Here is a 21,305-nt window from a genome sequence, read left to right as displayed (position 1 = left end):
CTTCGCGTACTCCACACACACGCACGCACACATATGTATATGATATCTGTTTGACTGGTTTGTACGTATTTCATGAGTCCCAGGGACGTATCTCTTGCGGATCATTTTCATAGCAAGTGGATTTATAGAAAAAAAGAAAACTTCTATAATAAACGAAGTTTCATTGTTAAATAATGACACGGTTGATCGTTCTGAAATATAAATGTTTTTTTTTATAAAGTAAGTCTTTTTTTATAAATATTATCTTTCTTTTTTTAATTGAATGAGATCTTACGTTCTGTCGAGATGATAAAATTCTGCAATTTGTAATAAGTGTTTATCTTGCAACAATTTTAATTCTCCGTATAATTATTTTTTCTTTTTACAATAATTTAACCTTTCCGATAGCATAAAGATATATTATATACATATATACAATCGGATGAAACATATACAGGGTGATTTTAACATATTTCGTCACCCATCATGAGCAGGTAGAGTGAATTGAACTGAGTCGAAAAGTCCTCTACCATTTTGCAATTTTTGCAATAGTTAACAAGATATTAATTACTAAAAGTTGTCAAATATTGGTCTTGAATAATTTTTTACTCAAATATTATCAATTTTATAGAAAAGAGATAAAAATCATTAATTTTCTTCTCATAAAGTTCTGAGAATTTTTTCAGAATTTTTTAATACCGTATTTTCTCATGTTGGTAAAAATAAAAAAATGCAGTACTAAAAAGTTGATAAAAAATTCTGAAAAAATTTTTAGAGTTCTATGAGAAAAAAAGTAAATTATTTTTGTCTCTTGCAGTTTTTCTATAAAGTTGACAGTATTTGAGTAAAAAATTATTTAAGACCAATATTTGGCAATTTTTAGTAATTAATATCTCATTAACTATTGTATAAACTGCAAAATGGTAGATAACTTTTCGACTCACTCTACCTGCTCATGATGAGTGACAAAATATGTTAAAATCACCCTGTATAATAAGATGCACGGTTAAATCAAAATTATTAAAATTATTTATGATAACGTAAAATAAAAGTTATGAAATTTATGCTAAGTTATCGATAGTTTTACATAAAGTCACTTTATTATTATTTCGTATAAATACAAAAATAAATGTTTCCCCAACAAAAATATTTTGCACGAATTCTTTCAGCTCTATATAATATAATTCCAAAAATTAATGGAACCTACATACTTTTTATTCGCTGTGCATTTCGTTTAAATTGTAATAAAAATGCCAAGTTTACGAAGGACAGTATTACCTAGAATACAAAAACGTTGCTCGAGTCGATCGAGGTCTGTAATCGTAGCGCTTGTTTATCTTCAAGAACGTTTCACCGGCTCGCCAAGAATGAGAGTGAAACAAAAGCAGAACCGAACGAGATGAAGTAACTTTTAATAATATAGATTATTTTGTTACTACATGAGGTAGATGACGAGACTCGAGGCTCGAATCGTTCGCTCTAAGAGAGAAAAACAAGTCGCGATTTCTTTCAGTCGAAGTATTAAACGACGTAACTGAGAATCTATTGCTTTTCATAACAATGCGCTGCTTGTCGAAATTCTTAGAACCGCAAGATCCGGTTATCACAGATAAAACATCGTCCACAGGTGAAGACGGCCCTGCGAGGCAGCGCTCGATCACGTGATCGAGCATAATCTCGTTCGAACGGCCGCGCGCGAGTTGCTCACGGAGCGTCAATCGTTCGTACGAAGTGGAATCGCGTCCGTTTACGAGAATTCGACGCGCGATTGTCACCGAGATTGTCTGAGATTTCAGCGAAGGGTTGAATGGAGTGCGCACGTGAAAAGTCCCAATGACGACGATGCACGATGCGTCTAATAACGCGAGTGCGGAAATGTGGATACGAGATGCCGCGTTTTTCATGAAGCAAGATGGCTACAATACTCTGCAGGATGAAACTCCACGCCGTGCTGCGCCGACCGCTTGGATGAGTGCTGATCGACGACTGCGATTCTTATACCTACCACTTCCGATGGATGTAGAGATTGCTTCGAGAACTTCCTGTCAGTGAGTGCGATGAAATTGTTAACCTATATCAATCGATTATCAAGCGTACGTGTTATTTTGAAACAATGCAATCCGTGCCGCTTTACATATTCGAATTATGTTTCAAACCTAATCTACAATGTACAATTTCACCATTTATTTTTACCTCTTACTTTTTTGCCTTTTATCCTGTATGATTCCTTTGTTTCCTATCGCCTGAGATAAAAATCAACAAATTTCAAAAGAGATAACGAACACGATAAAACACGACCGCAAAGAGGAAAAAAGGCAAGATGTAAAAAGCAAAATATAGAAAGCAAAGAGCATATTATAGATTAAACTTTAAACATTTCGATCCTTCAGTCACGACGGTAAAACCGGTTTTCGAAATTTTCAAAATGAGATGCTGATCGTATCAATTACAATGACGATGTATTTCAGAGTATTCGGGAATGTATGATTTTTATTTTAAACTATATAAAACGACGCGATAAACGGCGTACAAATGTCGTAAACTATTTGCAAAAAATTTGAATTGCTAAATTATTAAAAAATTTACTTGTTTCTTTAATGTCGAGTTGTCGACTAAAATGAGTTTTAAATAATTCATTTTGATTAATTTTTATTTTAGTTGATGTTTGCCTCTACAGCATTAAGATGTTATAGCAAATTTCTTTTCTATTTGACAATTTCAAAGAAATACGCTATACGATATACTTTCAATGCACATCGTAAATGTAATTGCAGCGATAAACTAGGAAAATTATGAAGGTGTCGAAAGTACATGCATCTATGTGTTTATGTTGTGCGTGTGTAGACTATAAACATTTATTACATCATGTAAGTACAATTGAACACCAAGGGGTTGCTAAATTATTATTATTATTTTTACCATTTATCATTGTTATTTATCATTGTTACATTATTATTGTTATCGTTTATTATCATTGCCTATTAATACATTTATATCAAATATTATTTGTGACTTCACCCGTTCATAAATAATATACTTTGTCTCTTTTAAACAAATACATACTCTCTTAAATACATAATTTGTCTCTCTCTCTCTCTCTCTCTCTCTCTCTCTCTCTCTCTCTCTCTCTCTCTCTCTGTACAATCTATATACACATAATATGCTCACACATATACTTGCTTGCTCTATACGCGCGTATGCGTAAATATACGTATATTTTTCAGAGGCATTAAATCGATAATACAAACGAATAATAAGCGATAATTATGCGGATATATGCGTGTATATCGAGGAATTTCATCGCTTTCTTTATTAGAACACGTATGAAACTGCACTATGTTTTTGTGTGACCAGAAAGCCAGATCCTACATTTCGTTCCGCTTAATTGTTGATTTCATCTAGGACTTTTTATCTAGGACTCGAGACACTCGAACTGGACCTTGTAATTAAAACGAGCGCTGACATGTCCCTATGCGTGTCTTAGCGCGAGATATTACCGTGTCTTCTGATTAGTCAGTAAGTAACACCTCAAAATATATGTAATACATCGTGACGTATACGTCGCGAATTTCAAGATTATTTCACACTATCGAGAATTTTAGCACATATATCAATTATTATTCTACTATCTATTAAATAGTCTAAAAATGTTAGCGGTCAAAAAAGATTAATTGCATTTAATCAATTAACGAAACGTTAACGCTGTTTATATATATACATATTGTCATGCAAATTTGCGGTAATAATTCAATACAAGTCGATTCGAATTTTTTTCGTATTAATTCACTTACGTATTAAAATCGAAAAATGCATTATTGTGGTTGAATATTAATTTTCATTTAAAATATCATTACGTAAAGACATTTACATTTCCAAAGTTATAAATTTATATTCCCGATTTTTAATTAAATAACTATCGACTGATATTGTATGCAATATTCAGATTCTTTATATATTATATAATTTATAATTGAAATAAACAAAACAGATATTTTTCTAGATATAACAATACGAAAATTATATTATTATATAAATTAGTTTCTTTATAATATTTCTGTATAATATCTTTTAAAATAAAATATAAATTCACTTTTAACTGCTAAAATTCCTTTATTATTAAGTTGAATTTGAATATAAATAATACATATTAAATCAGTCTCAATTTGATAAATAAACGAGTAAAATTGTTAGAGAGAGCGAATATACTTGTGTATATTTTCTATAACAGCATAGTTTAATATAATTGAGAATATTGGTTGTTTATTGGATACATATAGATATATTCGCTACAACTACGTTGCATTTGGCTCATATTTGTCTATCAAATTGACTCTTATTCAGATTTTTTTTTATCAAGCCATTGTCTCTTTCTATTTTTCTTTTAAATCATATTGCACTATTCGTATTCAGTCTTACGATTAGTCGGCTAAATAAAAACAAAAATCATGAAAACTTAAAAATCAAGTAGGAACTAATATGAAACAATATCTAGTCGATTTGGGTCCCATAAATTAGTTCTTGTTATAACAATTATTCATGTGTCGCGTATCACCGATATACAGGGTGTATACTAAATATGCTAAAAGATTTTAAGGGATGATTTCTTAAACAAATTTAAAACAAAAACTTCATATGACGATATATCCGAAACGGCTTAATTTTACAGAACGTCAAAGAATGAAAAATTTCACATTTAAGTTATTTTGATAAAATTTTAAACATATACAAAGTTTCATCAAAATTAGTCAAGTGGTTTTAAAAATTTTTAGAAAAAAAATGAAATTTTTTTCTTCAACTTTGATAACCTGTATCTTTGAAACTAAGCCGTTTCGGATATATCGTCATATGAAGTTTTCGTCTTGAATTTGTATAAAGAATCACCCCTTGTAAAATCTTTTATCGTATTTATTGTTAGTATATATCCTATATACGTAGTCACAAAACTAATTATCTGGACAGGCAGACAATTATCGATAATTTTTTCAAATTGTTGTTCGAGGATTAAAAATTATTTTACGCATACATTACGTCATTGATAGTTCACATTTATAATTGGACAACTAATTGTGAAACTACTAGTGTCATAATGCGTATCGAATGCGTGGAACAACTTTTAACCATCAACTTTCAACGAAAAAAGTTTGAAAAAAATCATCAATATAATGACGGATTGTCCAGATAATTAATTTCATAATTGTACGTATAATATATATATATATATATATATATATATATATATATATATATACGTATGTATACATATATATATATATATATATGTATATGTTTGTATATATGTATATATATATACATATGTATCATGTTACATTTAGCTCACATTTAACATTATATATCATTAAAATAATTACCATTAACTTTAGCTCTTACACGCTAGGACAATTTAATAAATTTTGTTATGTATCATGTATCTACTTTATCGCGAAACGTGATAATAGCGAAGAATATCGTACATTAGTATCGGTTATATTAATACGCGCGAAACCGTTTCTACACATTTTTGTATTTAAAATTTTATTGAAACTTATAAACTATTTCCTAACACACGAGGAATGTGTGGATAATTAAATTCCAAGTTTAGTGTCTGATCTTTAGATATAAATTTTACGATACGAATCGCGAATATATTATCGCCGTATTTAGAAATTATTTCTAATTCATATTATATTTCATATTTATACTATATATTCATAACTTATATAAAATAATATAATATTAATTTTTAAGCGTACGTGCCGCACGATTCATATCGCGCGTTATTATAAACATAAATATTCTTTTTATTAAGCTATTTGTGATATCTCAGTTTTAAAAAGCACCTGCTTATAGAAAATGCACTCCGACGGTGAACCCTTTTTTTTACCTCTTGAGCTCTGTGATGATTGATATCAATTGTCAACGATTTGTCATGGCAGTAGAAAATGGCAGCTTATTAAACGAGTTTGAACTCGTTGAAATATTGAGATAAAAATGAGAGCGTCGGTTCACAGGCTGACATTGAGATTCATTAGAAATTTATGTTTTTTTGCGGTAAGCATATAGCCCTGCACGAAGTGACATTCTCTTAGGCAATAATAAAGCCCCGTCTCATGAAAGAATAAGCGAAAGAAATATCTATAGTAGTAGTAGTAATACGTTCATTCAGTCGCTCGAAGTCGACGGTTTGCTTTCCAGTGTCTGCTCGAAAAGATAAAGTGCTCTATGAATAAATTCATATTGTTCCGCTGTTTGCACCATCCCTCCCCTATCGTATCTAAAATATTAAGAATACTTGTATTTATAAAATCTACATAAGATTACAACGTACGTATTTAAAACTTATTGTCTTACCTCATCTGGCACAAAATACCCAATATATCGACATTTCCATCTCTTATAAGTTGATTCATTCCTATTCCTATCGCTATGAAACAACCAGTTCGTCCTATACCCGCGCTGCAGTGGACGACCACTGGTTTTGGCGAAGCGTTTATCTCTGCAGCCATACTAACGAGAGCATCTGCAGTTTGAGGTACAGCATGGTCCGGCCATGAATCATACCTGTTGATACATTTTAGAATTTAATATGTAAATTTCTAATATATTTATCTGTTGTTAATAGAGTTCCTGTTATTTGAAAATGAAAAGCAGTAATTACATTAACAGTAATTACCAGTAGTGTTGCAAATGTCTCCTTTCTCCTTCGTGTCGAATCTCCATAGTTCTGACGGTATATCCATTTCTCGTATCGATATAGTTAACGATAACTGTGAAAGATCCAGCTTGTAAGCGATTATTTACGTCAAAGGGAAAATACGCTTCGCACTTTGGTTTGGACACTTCGTACAATCTAGTTATCATGACGATTGCAGGAACTTTTTCTGCCCAGATCATTTTCCAGAAGTCTTCTATCGTGTTAGCTAATGGTCCCTGTGTCGCGATGTATCTACCATTTTCGCCATCGTATCCCTATAAATTTTGTTTTCTATTGTAGTTTTTAATTCGTTTAATTTGATGATAAAAAGTGCTTACGTATTATATCAAACAAGTTTTCTCAGGCATCATTTTATACTATTTTACACAAAATTACTATTTACATACTCGGATGTAATTAGCGTTTATGTAACCGGCGAGCGGATCGTCGGAGGAACCTGGTAGAATCACTCTCGTTTGTAGATTGGGCAAAACAGAGCTGTATCGATTCTTCACTCCTGAGCCACAAATATCCACCTTTTCCGGTAGATTTAGTGGCACCTCCCAAAATTCTTTGTGTAATGTTCCCGTACTTTCGATAACTTTTTTCAATTGTGCTCTCGATAATACATTTCCTGCACTTAGCAAAAACTCTTCCGTTGTACATTCTCGGGTAGGAGTAACCATATGTGGCGGACTTTCAGGAGCTGGTGCCAATTCTATGGTTAAACTTGTGCTCGAACCACGTCTTTCCAACAATCCTTTTGCTTTCATACGTATCGCTTCCGGTTTACGTTCAGGCGTTGCCAGAGACTTTTAACATAATATGAAGATTAACATAATATGAAAGTTATTTTCAATATGATCATTTAATATTTGTGTGAGAATTACATTGATTGATAGATTCTCTTACCTCGGGTAAAGAAGTCTGTGGAATTGGTCGTACCGGGTACTTGGGTGCAGATTGCTTCGCGAATGCTTCGTGAACCCATTTAGCTTCCACGGATTCTTTTGCATCTTTAGTTGATTTGTCTGGCTTACAAGTGGCACCTTCCTCGACCAGACCGTGCCGATCGCCATTTTCGTTATCTTTTTCACGCGACATTTGTTTTCGCAGCCATAACAAGATCTATTGGAAAGTTGCTGTTATTATTATACAATATACATTATCTTAATATATAGTATCTAATTCAATGATTTAATTCAATGGTAAAACCAATTGGTTTTCATATATCTAGAAAGTTTTTTGTCATTTGTTTTTAAAAAGAAGATGTGATATTTACTAGGAATGTAAAAAGAATAGTGCCAGCGATTGCACAAAGCGCTACAAAGTAAGGCAAATGCCAATCTAGCCATGATAGAGTCGTCCTGGAATGTACTTCCTTGTCTGTCTGACTATTGAGTTGGGCCACTTGGAGATCCATTCCAGCATCATCCAGTCCTGTCACGGACTGCCGGATTCTGTATTAAAAATACTTTGAGATAAAAAGTAAATCTTAATATTTTATGAAATATTACTGGAATACGATTACGGCTGGTACTGTGAATTTTTATACGACACATAAGCATTACCTGTGATGGGATCTCGTAGGCATTCCCTTCGTAGAGGGCAATAAGGAGATTGGCACTAGTGTATCCTTATGCCACTTTTGTTCAGTGATTAGATAAAATTTTTCCAGAGGATTTATATTATCACTATTGTTGATTGTTGCATCATAATAATTAACATCATTTGCATGATGATGAGTCAAGGAAACACTTGTACCATCTATAATAAAAATAATAATAAAATTGCACACACAGACTATAACATAACTAGAAGCTTTACGATATTGTGAAGCATTGCAAATATTGTACAACAATTTTTTTCCTCGTATATAATCAAATTTTATCATTTTCTCCAATATTTTGTTTAACAAAAATTTAACGTATAACTTTAATCGTAATAAATATAACGCAATTTCAACGAATAGGTAACGGAAGAAGGGAAAACTTTTTACGTTATGAACAAGAAGTAAAAATAACTCATTATTTCTGATGAACGATAAAAAGAGAATTACAAAAGCATGAAAAAAAAAAATAAAAAATGGGATAGCGACGTAAAATTGTTCATTTGCCATTTCGTCAGCCATGAATTGCAATATGCGTACATACATAAACGATACGCACGCACGCATACACGCACGTACACAGTCAGCTCGCGTCATACACTATCCCGAAGTCGGAGCATCGTGAATAAATCACATCCTGTTTTCTCATTGATGTAATAATAGCAAGCGGATATGTACGGTATTTGCTAGCGAATGAGCGAACGAGTGAGCGAAAGAGAAGGATTGCTTTTCACACTGATGTTTGATCGATACCTTTCGTCAGCAGCACATACAACAATATATCAAGCGGTGTATTGACGTGTGATTTACGGGCACGATGCTCCGAGAATGAGGGTTGTATGTACGGCGATACGGCCATATTGCGACGGAGTCGAAGCCAGGCAAACTCCTTGTTGGAACTAGCCGAGAGACGCTCCGTTGCATACGTCTTGACCTGGAGCTTCGGTTCTATTCATAGTGTTTCACGATCGTTTCGCATTCCTCTCGTTCTCTCGCATAGTACGTCGGGAGTAAGCGCCGACCAATCGGAACAACGGCGGTCTCGTCGGCCCATTGGCGCCGGCCAACCGCGGTGTGAATGTAAACGCTTGTACCGTGTTATTCATAGGTGGGAGTTGGCGTGAATGAAAGCGGAGCACGTGCGATTAATGACGGTGAGGTTGCGTTCGGGAACGGGTTTTATTCGATATATATGCAGTGGACGCGCTGCTTCTTTAACAAATAACTTATTTGAAGGAGCAAAATTCTTTACATGCAATGGTACGACGGAAAGAAACCAGAAGCGGACTGAATTGTCCCACAAATTGTCTCGTCGCATTAAATGAATTACAGTCCTTCCTCAACTTGTCGCAATACCGCTGGCTGATTCATTCAATCTCTTCACACCAATATTCAATTGGTTGCCCCCAAAAAGATGTTTTAAATTAAGATTGCCTTTCTGAAGCTCTCGGTCGCACTCGATTAATAATTAGAATTTTAGATATTTATTTCAAAAATTGCAAACTTCTTCCTAAAATCGCTATATATATATATTTCCCCTTATTTTTTGTTAACTAAAATTTATTAACTCAAGTTTTCAAGTATTCGCGCTTGTTTCTCCGTTGATCTCAATGATAGATAAACAGCCACGAATATCTTCCTAAACATCTTACGTATATATACTTCTCAAGAATATAGCGATGATTCACGGAACCGGATGTTCATATTTGCCGTTTACACTCAAGCATATCACATTCCACTAGAAATCCGCATTATTTGTGTTTTATACCTTTTTTTTTGTATATCTTTTTAACATCTTTAATTCGATTTCGTAGTACGATAAAAATCAGATAATAACTTCATATAATTTCCAATTTCATATTGTATCAATTATTTTTTTAGTAAATGACAAATCTTACATACTTTTACTTACTGTCTATAGTACGATAAATGGCAAGCGGCAATCATTGTAGTAGCTAAAAATCAATAAGCACGCCGGTACTGAATGTTCGACTTCGCGTGCCTCGATTTCACACTAACGTAAATAAATTACTCTGTCGTTTCAAGATTGAGAAACATGTTTTAAGACTTATCGAAAAATTAGAAGTGATATATCACTGGCTATTGAGAAAAATCTCTTCTTCAAACTCACGCATTTGTGATTTATATTGTAAGACACAAGAAAAAAAATTTTCTAAACATGAAAATTGAGAAAATCTAATATATCGTATTCTTAAACGATGAAAAAGCTTGGACGAATATTAGAGCAGCTCTCGCGTTACTAACTGAATTAATCCCCATTCATCCTTCCACAGGAAGCTTACGAATTTTCGCATAGAGTGCACGCACCCGGGGATATACACGCACTTGCGTAAAATTATGTTACAATGATTGATCGAAGATTCAAAAAATTCAAATATCATATATGGATAATTATAATTTGATTGTTTTTTTATAAATTTCTTTAACAATCAAATAATAAAAATTTTTGGAAATTGAAAAAAAATTTTGTATCGATAAATATCGATAAGATTAATATTTAGCGAATAATCACAAAAGATATAAATAAGATCTTGGTAAAAAGTAATGTCTTTTTATTGATAAAAAAAATTTTTTTGCTATGAACGCAAAGACATTGCAAAATTTAATCGTCAAATTTGTTTCTTTGTAGCAAACAAATTTGCATATTTGATCAAGATTTTGCATTTGTTGCAAATAATCTGCTATCTCTATATTTACAAATGGAATTTGCCGTTACGACATAGGATTAGCGTTCATCAAATTTTTTCTTTCCATGTTTACTTCGATAAACGGCTCTTTCTCTCTCTCTCTCTCTTTCTCTCTCTCTCTCTCTCTCTCTCTCTCTCTCTCTCTCTCTCTCTTTCTGCTCTACTTTTTTCTTATTCCTCATTATTATTGCCGTTTTACTTTTTACTATTTTATATATTTTTATATATTTTTTCTTTTTTTATTGTACTTTATTTTTCGTTAATGTTTTTAATTAGGGCTTGTTCTAGAAATAAATGCTTTTATCTATTTATTTTTCTATTTCTATGAATGTTTTATAGTGAATTATTTATTATGAGAAGAATACACGCGAGAAGAATACCATCGAATCCATTCTTAAATTTTAAAGTTTGTAATATTTTGTTATAACTTATATAATATAAGAATTAAATTATTTAATTCATTGTATGTACACAATTGTAGAATAGAATAGTCCTTCATAAAGTCGCAACATATATTACTATTAGACATGAGTCTATTGATTCAAAAATTATCTGTGCTTAACATGTATTCAATGTATTTATAAACTATCGAATTGATAAATTACTCGATCTATTAAGCCTTGTCATCTAATTTATATTAAGATATAAACATATAACGAAATTTAGTTACTTTTTTTTTGACAATAGAATTTAATCGTTCAATTTTTGCAAGAAAGAGTCGATAATTGTATTATTTTTGTCAAAGAGCTGATAATTATATTATTTTCAACGCAGTGCATAATAATGATATTACACTTCTACTGATAACACATTGAGATGATAACATCGAAACACACATACATTCGCATTTGCATTGATCATATACCTTGCCGAGACGAGTGAGAAGAAGGTCCTTCTCTTCCTTTCTCGAGATGGTCTGTTACGTCTTGTTAAGACGTTATCGCGATAGACAGCATCACCCTGCGCACATTGACATCGTGGCAGACGATAAGATACGATACGTAGCTCCGCAGATAAATTTCGCGACTGCGACGGATCGGACTCGCGTCGAACGCATCTGAATGGCGTCTGAACAGATTGCAAAATGACGGCCAACTGCATTCACCTCTTTCGCGTTGACCGCGAAGGGGTAGCGAGGGGATGGAGTGCAGCAGACGCGCGCATTCGTGACACGGATACGATTCACTGAGCCACCCTTCCCTCTGTAACGGTACGTGGCCTCGCCCCTTGTATGTATGTACGTACCATCGCTGCATCCAATGGTACCCTTCATGAACGACGGTGATACGATTCATCGGGAAAAATTTTAGCACTAAATCATTGCCCTATCGAATTTTCTTCGAAATCGTTAAAACTATTGAATTGTTGCAATATTGATTTAATCTCGTTTATTTGAGATGTTTATAATTTAAAGTTTCACAATGGAAGTCTATATAAATTTATTTCAATTGAAATCCGTATTTATCACGAAATTTAACTCTAGAAATTGAATAAAATGTACATGTCACATACATTCACAATTCCAGCATTGATTCGCCTTCCTTTTCTATGTTTCCAACTCGTTCAATCGTCTGAATCCTCGTTCAATGAGAAGTAGTATTTTAGCAATAATCGCTCTATATTGAAATAATTGCGATCAGAGATATAAATTTGTGTTTTTATTATTACGTATATTAATTTTATAGCTTAAATAAGTGGTATTTATTTTCTGTTAGCTTAAATGACTGATATTTAATTTTTTCTCCGCTTAATATTTTCTCTATTATTTATTATATATTTATTATTCCTATTACATTTTCGTTACGTATCTCTATTTTTTTCAAACGTCTACCGAAACGCAATCGTAAGAGAAGAGGAAGCAAAAAGAGAACGATAGAGGGTGGCAAGGTTAAGTAAGAGCAAAGAGGAGGGAGCGTTGAATGAGAACTTCTAGGTCGTTGAGAGGGTATGGAGAGAGGGAGACAAATCGGCCTTCATAACACGGAAGGGTGAAGAAAAGAGACAGAATGTAGGCTAGTCTCGTTGGCGAACAGCGTCCCCAATCGATACTTACGCAGCGAACTTCTACGCCCTCTCGTTCTGTTAATCTTTCATTTTATTATATTTTATTATAGTTAACTAACAAATACATAATTTCATGAACGAACCAACGACAGAGATAAAGAAAGAAAGAATCAAAATGCATTCACAATTTCTTATTTACATTTTTTTGTTAGAATTAATGAAAATAATTAGAATTGAATATGTATCCCTAACTATTTATATTAGATAATTTGTGGATATGATAATGTCATTAATCTTGCACACGTGTATGACACAGATTTAACAATAATTATGCGCAGAATGTATTCGAAGTTGTTACTTTCCTAATAAGAAACGTTTAAACACATTAAGGAAATTATACAATTTTCAATTTAGTCTTTATTTGTACTTTCCATTTTTTGATATATTTGTTAATGACACACAATATTGATATTTTTATTTTTGCAACATGTAATAATGAACGTAACCATTCGTAATATTCATAGTTTATTTAATCAAATCCAATGATTGCACATGAGAGAGCTTAGCCTTAATATTCTTGGAGATTTACAAAAATCACTTTATGTAGTAATATTATTTAGTATATATAATTTTTACTATATATATATATATATATATATATATATATATATATATATAAATTGTTTAATAGAAAAAAATAAAATATTACAAAGACGCGAAAGGTAATAATTTTCCAAATGTTGTTTGTAGAATCCTTTTATTCTGTTTTTGCTTTGAAAAATAGATGTTTTTTTTACATCTTAAGATGTTAAAAAATCAAGTGTTAAAAGATTGTAGACAGCTCTGTCATATCCGGTAGCCGAGCTATAAAAAAACAACAATTTTCGATATACGTTTCATTTAAGCAAATAATCAATAATTTAGAAAGAAAAACTTGAAACATAACAGTTGTAATGGTGAGATAAGTAAAAAGAAAACTTTGTCTACGAATCTCAATTTACATATCTAATTTGTATTTTTTAACATTAATGGGACATTATGCTAGATTTATTCTTTCATTATATCTATGTATATTAATAATTTGTAATTAATATCTCTACAATTTTTTTTGCTATAAATGAAATATCTTCTCACGCATTATTTTTTAACAACAGATTCTTTGATAATCAATTGTCTCTCAGCGAAAATATCAGGATAAATTATTGTTTATTAGATTTTTCCAATTATACTATCTTTGTAATAGAATCTAAAATTAAAATTTTATTAAAAATGTTTTAATTGTATAATATCAGCTAAAAATACTAGCCACAAAATCAGCTAAAAATTATATTAGCGAACAATTTTTTGTCATAAATACCCGAAATAAAAATATCTTGAAATAACTAATAAAAAATAGTAAAATTAATAAAACTAATAAAAAAGTAACAAATAATTTAAACGAAATAATTAAACAAAATAAGTTAATAATGGCTTTATGTAACCATTGATGATATTTTGCAATTTTGGATAAATATAGCTTTTGAACGAGTAAGCAGATTTAAATAAACTTTTGCATGAATTAATATATGTAATAAATTTAATTTAATTTGTAATGCTAAGATTTCATCAAATTTGCAAAAAATTACAAAATTTTGTATAAGAATTAAGACTAACAAGAAAATATTAAATAACATATAAACCAATAAAAGAAGTTCAAATTTTACAGATATTTAAACGTAAAAATAGAACAAACTGAAATTTTTATATTTTTTATACTTTGAGATATGACACATACATCCTTAAAGTAAACTTTGCTTAATGTAAATGGACTGAAAAGAAATGAAATGAAATTTAGTTAATCGATTGAAAGATTTAGTTTTTGAGAAAGCAAAAATAATTTCGATTATTTAAATTGAAGATTATTTATATTTTCATATCATTTGCTATGAAAAAAATCAAAAAGATTTGATATTTATTTTTCTTTTTTGGGATATCCTGTATTCATAATTTCTTCTTTTTAAAAATTGGAACTTCTCTTCTGATGAGATTACATCTATACAATAGCAGTTCTTTTCGTTATCGCGATGAGATTCTCTCGTGTGGCGTAACGAAGAGAAACAGACACGAAGCGAGTATTCACATCCTTTTGCTGGATAAAGAGAAACGTCAAAGCTGCGCATACGCAATGCGAATATACCCGTGCAACCTTCAATGGGCTGCCTACCCATTCGCATCCGCTCGCAGGGATTGAGCTCTTCCATTGAGCAACTTGGCTGCTTCCGCTTTCCGTTCATGCGTCTGTCTCCTCTTCTTTTTTCCTCTTTTTCTCTCTTCCGTTCCACGTTTTTTCGATCGTTTTCCTCTCTTACGAGTCTCAGGTACGAGTCGATACAGGTTCCGGCGACCCAATTCGATGAATGATTATTGCACAAAGAGTCTAGAATTCGATATTCATCCATATCGGAAATTGCTATTAATGTGCTTATCGGGGGAGATATTGATCGAGTCCCGGTTTTTCAATGAACTGTACTGCCGTTGCTGGTGGCAGTACAAGAGACAAGGCGATACGCGACCCAGAGCCGACCACGGCGACCTACTTTGAGGCTGTGACGTTGAACGGTCCATTCACCTTGCAGCTTCGTTCAGAAATCAAAGCACGTGCCATCATTGGCACTTATGAATACACGCCGAGACAATTTCTAAAACATATCGAATATGTACGTACCATAAAATATCTAATGTTAATTGTATCTACTCGCGTTATTTTATCACTCGATATTCGAGACAGAATAGGATAAAAATAAGACACAAATGTTTACGAGTACTTCACGTTTATTAAATTATTCTGCTCGTACTGCTTTGTTTAAATGTCACTCCGTGGGTCGCTAAAGCTTTGATCGTTTCTCTTATATCGTTAGGAAAACGCGACGGAGTGATGAATTAGATTTTTGCCTCTTGAATGATTTTTATCTGGAAAATACACTAAAAGAGCGAAATTTTTTAACATGCTGATATTAAACACCGATGTTATATATTTCTTATTTTATAACTGAAGATTCCGGAATAACTTTATTTTAAGAGCGATGACGTTAATAAAACTATAATCATAGATTTATTACGTTAATACTAAATTAAATTATCGGGATATTTATAATTACTCTTCTTATATTATAATCAACATTTTCTGTTAATAGTTAGCTTATATAGCATTGTAGTTTATAAAAAACTTACATGTATTACGTAATTCAAAGCCAAATTATTTTTTGGAGTGAAGTATTTCTTTTTGTCAAAAGATCAGCATAGGGGGGTAGCTTGTCCTAGTAACCTAGTTTATTCCTGGGGGTTGAATAAACGGAGTTGAAGCCAGATGACGTCATTCTCGACCCCATTTCCGGTTTCCCGGTGCAACCAGTTATCCAGCTCTGTGTCCCGTTGACCCGAAATTCCTCATGAATTGAAGGACGTTCGTTCACAACGAGTCGATCTGCCGTGCATGAATGAATTTTCCGCTTCAGTATCATTATTTTCTCGTAGTGAGAAAAAAACTTACGCTTAAAGTGGCGAATGATTGAATCGCGCATAAGTAACGCGATATCTATTATAATGGAAATTTATACGATTATCTTCATTGTAATTATTATATTCTTTGTAACTATTATGCACTAAAAGAACTTTGAGCACACTCTCTAAAAATTCCAAATCTCTGATCAAGATAACATAATTTGATAAATCATTATTTGATAACATAATTTGATAAATCATCATTTGGCTTCTCCAAATTATCTATCCCGCGAGATAATGTATCTATCCCGCGAGATTAAAATCAATGATTAAAATTTAAATTTTTTAAAGACTTTTCATATATCTTCTATAAACTACGCTTTTTTAATTTTTTTTTTTTTTAATAATAGATCAGATCTAAGTATAGGATTTAATATTGTGGCATCTTATTTTGCTTTTAATATTCTACAAGCTGATATTATTACAATCATCTTTATTTCTACGTTTATGTATTTCTGCAACGTTACACTATGATTTGCAACGTTGCTGTAAATTATTATAAATAATTTTATTTGCGCTTGAACAATTTTATTTTCGCTCTAATCTACTTATAATTGCCCTGACCTTTGCGTGACATCGAGCCCACAATTCCTATCTCTATATACACGTCTTGTCGGTCTTGCGTAATCACTATATATTGATAAGATATTAAGTCTACTTTACAACAGCCGTAAGCATAATTGTAAGTGGTTGTAATTATAAGAATTAACCAGTCACAGTCGAACATAAGAGGAACATTCGACTATGATTCGTCAATTCTTACAACTACTAGTCACTTGCGAATTACAGCTTACAGCTATTATAAACTAAGCTTTAGTGTTATCGGTTAAAGATGTTTACGACTTAAGGCCATCAATTTATGTATAAATATCGGATGATGACGGTTGACTTTCCTAGTGTTCTCATAACAAGATATTCAAGTGGATACGGACTGTACAATGGAACATTTAAGCTTCAATATTTCAAACAAGTCACTTACTTTAAAAAAACGAGATACTCTTCCAAAACCAGCTGCAAATGAGGTCCGAATTAAGGTCGCATATTCCGGGATTTGTGGAACAGATCTTCATATTTTAGAAGTATGTTAATTATTATTGTAAAAATTGTAAAAATAGATTATTTTCATTATCGAAATTGTAGAACGTAAAAAGTTTCAATGATTCTAAATAATTATCACAATTATTTAGAGTCATTGTAACTTTTTACGTTCTACAATTAATATATAATAATTTTTATAAATACAATATGATTTTTTTATTAGCGATATATTGCTTATTCGTAGGAGATAATTTATACAAAAATATTTTATTATCTTAAAATATAAAAGTTTCAGATAAAATCTACAGCGCAGCACGTGAATCTCATAAAATTTTTGTAACTTTATTTAAGTTTCAAAAAGAACTCCATGGGAATTTCATACTCTACAATATAAATGTAATATAACACGTGTTACATAACAGTTATATTGGAGTGCGAAATTGCAACATTGTCATTATAGGTCTGTTTGCCTTACTCACACTTTTTTACACTTTTTACACTTAAAATGAGATAGATATATATTTTAAACTAAAAAGAAAGAAAACGAAAATGCTGAGTGTAAAAAGTGTAAGCAAAGCGAACAGACTTTATGTTACTTTCAATTTGTGTTGACTGGGCTGAGAGCTTATTTAATTTCCTATTTAGCAAATTTTGTAAGCTCCCTGAAAGCTCCCTGAGAGTTCATTTTATCGAATTTTATAAACTCGCCGAGAGTTTAGCAAAATGAATTCCTTGGGAATTTAATCGGAGCTTTGAGCTGTGTGGGAAGTTATAAGACACAATTAATATTTTATTATTTAAATTACTTGAAAATTATTTGGAAATATTTAAAATAGAAAAAACATACATTTCGAGTCACTCAGTAGTCAATCAGTAGCTGTCAATCATTTCAGTCAATCAGTAGCTGTTTTATAGACTGATAATTGTACTTTTATTTGAACTAACGTAATTTAAAATAAAGATTAAAACTTTGTTGATTATCTCATAGCATGATGTATTGCCTGATACACGAGTATAAATATATACTGATATACATATATATATATACACGCTTTGAAATAATGTATTTTTTAGGGAAGCTTTCCCTGTAAAGAGGATGGACCTCTGACACTTGGACACGAATTTGTAGGTACTATCGATGAAGTCGGATCGGAAGTGACTATCTTTAAAATCGGTCAACGTGTAGCTGTCGATCCTAATAATGGGTGCAACAAATGCGATCATTGTCACAACGCGAATTATCATTATTGTGCATATGGTGGTATAAACAATACCATAGGTATTTTCAAAGATGGCGGATGGGCTACGCACGCGCTTGTCCCAGAAACACAGGTACGCAATACATACAGAACACTTCAAAAGGCTCGGATGTCGCAGACCGGATTCTTCGACTAATATTGATTTTTTTCTTAGCAAAAATATCTGAGCACTAATACAGAATGTACATTAAAAGTTATTGAAACTAATCAGCTATCATTATTAAATGCAATATTTTAAGAGAACATTTGGCAGTTTTATTTACATATTATCTAAAGACGATCGGAAATATTTATATCATTTAATAAATCTTATGTAATTAAAAAGATGGTTTAATGAACAAATCATTCATTTAATAAAAGGAGTATGAAAATCTTATCATTGTATAATTAATAATTCCTATAAGAATTGGTGGCTTTCGATTCAGCAGAATATGGTAAAATAAGCAACGAAAGCGTGAGCGTACAAATTTAATATGACATGTTATAAAAGTTACAGTTTGAAAATTTAACTTTCATACAATAAAGATATTGAGGATGATCTAATAAAGGGTTGAAATGATTATATATATTTGTTATATTATATTATACTAAATGACAATTTTGTATAAAATGTTATTTGTCACATTATATCGTTTGTCACATTAAAAATTAGTAGAAGCTTTTATGCTCCTTTTATTGAGTATTACTTTTATAGTTATATTTAATATAAATGTTAATAAAAATGCTAAATATCGCCAATCTTAATGTGATATATATTTTCAAAATGCTAAATTCTTAATGATATATGTATCGGAAATTTGAAAACTTTATTTAATTTTTCTTTTTTTAAATGTCCTCTATTAAAAAATATTTTTATTTTTCTGTTCCCTATATGCGCTTAGAAAAGCTGATTAAAATTTTCGCAATTAAATTCATAATATAAATAAATATAAATAATATATAATATAAATAAACAAAAGTCTCAAGTTTAAAAATTGATTAAATAACATAATTATTTTTAAATAAAGTTTATTTTAATAGCATTTTAATTTAAAACTATAAAAATATATGCAAAAATTTGAGAAGATGTGATATAGACAGAGTGATCTCGATATTTTTATTGAGAAAAAATCAGCTCTATATAAATTGGTCAAAACGATATCTATATTCATCGTTAATAGAACATGTAATATTTTGTGTATGTAACCTTTCATTTTTACTATTTTTCATTCTATTTTAATCATCTGTTTCTTGCATTATGATATTCGTATCGTTCATTTGATATTATCGGTGTTTACGATAGATATTCTTAATCCCGGATGAAATTGAAATGCGTCAAGCAGTGCTGACTGAGCCGTTATCATGCATGGCTCACGGCTGGGATAGAATAAATCCTGTAAATGTAGGAAACAAGGTTCTGGTTATGGGTGCTGGTATCATAGGTTTATTATGGGCCTGTCTACTTCATTTGCACGGCCTCAGAAAGACTGTCACTATTAGTGAACCGCAACAAAAACGAAGAGAACTTGCCTCTAATCTTGGTAATATGAATAATAATATGAAAAATTTGAATGAATATTGAAAATTTTAAAAAAGCTTTCCATCCTCTCTCTCTCTTTCTCTAATGGCGATATATTTTTGTATATAGATCTCGATTATAAAGTTAAAAATCCGACAGAATTAAAAGAGGAGTTTGATTTAGCCGTGGATTGCTGTGGCAGTGCTCCAGCCATGGAAATGGCCATGTCTTTTCTGGGACACGGTGGTCGTTTATGCGTATTCGGTGTCGCTAATCCAAAAGCAAAACTATCGATTGAACCATTTCAGGTAAACTTAAGTCTTCTGAGAGTTATAAAATTTTAATAGTTTCTTACTAAAAGTTATAATTATTATGCAGATTTACAAAAAGGAGTTGAGCATCATAGGCGTAATTGTAAATCCTTACAGTTTTTGTAAAGGATTAGCTTTGGTGCAAGCAATGTCCGAAAAATATCTTAACTACAACAAATTAGGAATCAAGGTATTTTCTTTATCTCAATATAAAGAAGCTCTCGACGCATTAAAGAAAGGGGACATAAGCAAAGCTGTTTTCAAATTATAAAACAAAGTTCTGTTTGTGCTAACAAGTTTTTATATGTATAATAAAAACAAATGAAGAATATCTTCTTTTTATAAAATTTTATTACTTACTCTAGACATAAATTTGGCCAAGTATATAAATGGATGGAGTTTTAAGTAATATCATAAGTACAAACCAATACGATATATATATATATATATATATATATATATATATATATATATAAACTTTACCACTGTTATATCCATGGTATATCTGATAATATACAGTTGTTCACAAGATGTATAAATATTACAATTATCATAAATATTACGAGTATCATGTTGAGTTTTAAATACAAATTACATCAGCAATTAAATTAGCAAGTATAAAATTGAAATAAAACTGTACAACAGTGACGATCTTGTAATATGTTGTT

General features: G+C 31.3%; 2 protein-coding genes and 2 long non-coding RNA genes across 6 annotated transcripts; 2 read left to right on the top strand and 2 right to left on the bottom strand.

Annotated features, from left to right (window-relative positions):
• The first annotated feature begins 118 nt into the window (after positions 1-118).
• LOC147910981 (uncharacterized) lies at positions 119-2,727 on the top strand. The gene is made up of 2 exons (XR_015547012.1): positions 119-2,027; positions 2,638-2,727. It is a non-coding gene; the product is annotated as an uncharacterized LOC147910981 (long non-coding RNA).
• Positions 2,728-2,868: 141 nt separating this feature from the next.
• LOC105146855 (tyrosine-protein phosphatase non-receptor type 7) lies at positions 2,869-12,184 on the bottom strand. Of its 3 annotated transcripts, none has more exons than XM_087412108.1 (8): positions 8,824-11,995; positions 8,242-8,437; positions 7,953-8,130; positions 7,583-7,798; positions 7,078-7,482; positions 6,650-6,945; positions 6,328-6,537; positions 2,869-6,250 (listed from the first exon to the last, which is right to left on the bottom strand). In XM_087412108.1, exons 2-8 carry the CDS (start codon positions 8,262-8,264, stop codon positions 6,139-6,141), a joined length of 1,440 nt encoding a protein of 479 aa, XP_087268234.1. In that variant the 5' UTR covers positions 8,265-8,437; positions 8,824-11,995; the 3' UTR covers positions 2,869-6,138. The 3 variants fall into 3 exon arrangements, with proteins under 3 accessions (XP_087268234.1, XP_011055736.1, XP_011055737.1); XM_011057434.2 differs by having other exon boundaries at positions 9,033-11,995; XM_011057435.2 differs by lacking the exon at positions 8,242-8,437 and having other exon boundaries at positions 11,853-12,184.
• A 1,547-nt stretch (positions 12,185-13,731) lies between these two features.
• On the bottom strand, positions 13,732-17,249 carry LOC147910980 (uncharacterized). The gene is made up of 2 exons (XR_015547131.1): positions 16,202-17,249; positions 13,732-15,952 (listed from the first exon to the last, which is right to left on the bottom strand). It is a non-coding gene; the product is annotated as an uncharacterized LOC147910980 (long non-coding RNA).
• Positions 17,250-17,392: 143 nt separating this feature from the next.
• On the top strand, positions 17,393-20,968 carry LOC105146857 (uncharacterized). Its single transcript, XM_011057437.2, has 5 exons — positions 17,393-17,610; positions 18,644-18,901; positions 20,111-20,348; positions 20,456-20,634; positions 20,705-20,968. Exons 1-5 carry the CDS (start codon positions 17,470-17,472, stop codon positions 20,906-20,908), a joined length of 1,020 nt encoding a protein of 339 aa, XP_011055739.1. The 5' UTR covers positions 17,393-17,469; the 3' UTR covers positions 20,909-20,968.
• Positions 20,969-21,305: the final 337 nt, after the last annotated feature.

This window comes from Acromyrmex echinatior, chromosome 1, assembly GCF_024713525.1.
Source record: "Acromyrmex echinatior isolate Ae372 chromosome 1, ASM2471352v2, whole genome shotgun sequence".
Classification (NCBI taxonomy): Eukaryota; Metazoa; Arthropoda; class Insecta; order Hymenoptera; family Formicidae; genus Acromyrmex; species Acromyrmex echinatior.
This window is presented reverse-complemented; position numbering and strand designations above follow the sequence as displayed.

Bases quoted from the DNA above. Each gene is read 5' to 3' on its own strand.
- LOC105146857 (XM_011057437.2), top strand. From the start codon at position 17,470: ATGGAACATTTAAGCTTCAATATTTCAAACAAGTCACTTACTTTAAAA. The intron at 17,611-18,643 runs GTATGTTAATTA...TGTATTTTTTAG, and splicing joins CAGATCTTCATATTTTAGAA to GGAAGCTTTCCCTGTAAAGA. The intron at 18,902-20,110 runs GTACGCAATACA...TGTTTACGATAG, and splicing joins CGCTTGTCCCAGAAACACAG to ATATTCTTAATCCCGGATGA.
- LOC105146855 (XM_011057434.2), bottom strand. From the start codon at position 9,138: ATGGCCGTATCGCCGTACATACAACCCTCATTCTCGGAGCATCGTGCC. The intron at 8,438-9,032 runs GTATCGATCAAA...TTTTTATTATAG, and splicing joins GTATGTGCTGCTGACGAAAG to ATGGTACAAGTGTTTCCTTG. The intron at 7,799-7,952 runs GTAAATATCACA...ACTTTCCAATAG, and splicing joins CTATTCTTTTTACATTCCTA to ATCTTGTTATGGCTGCGAAA.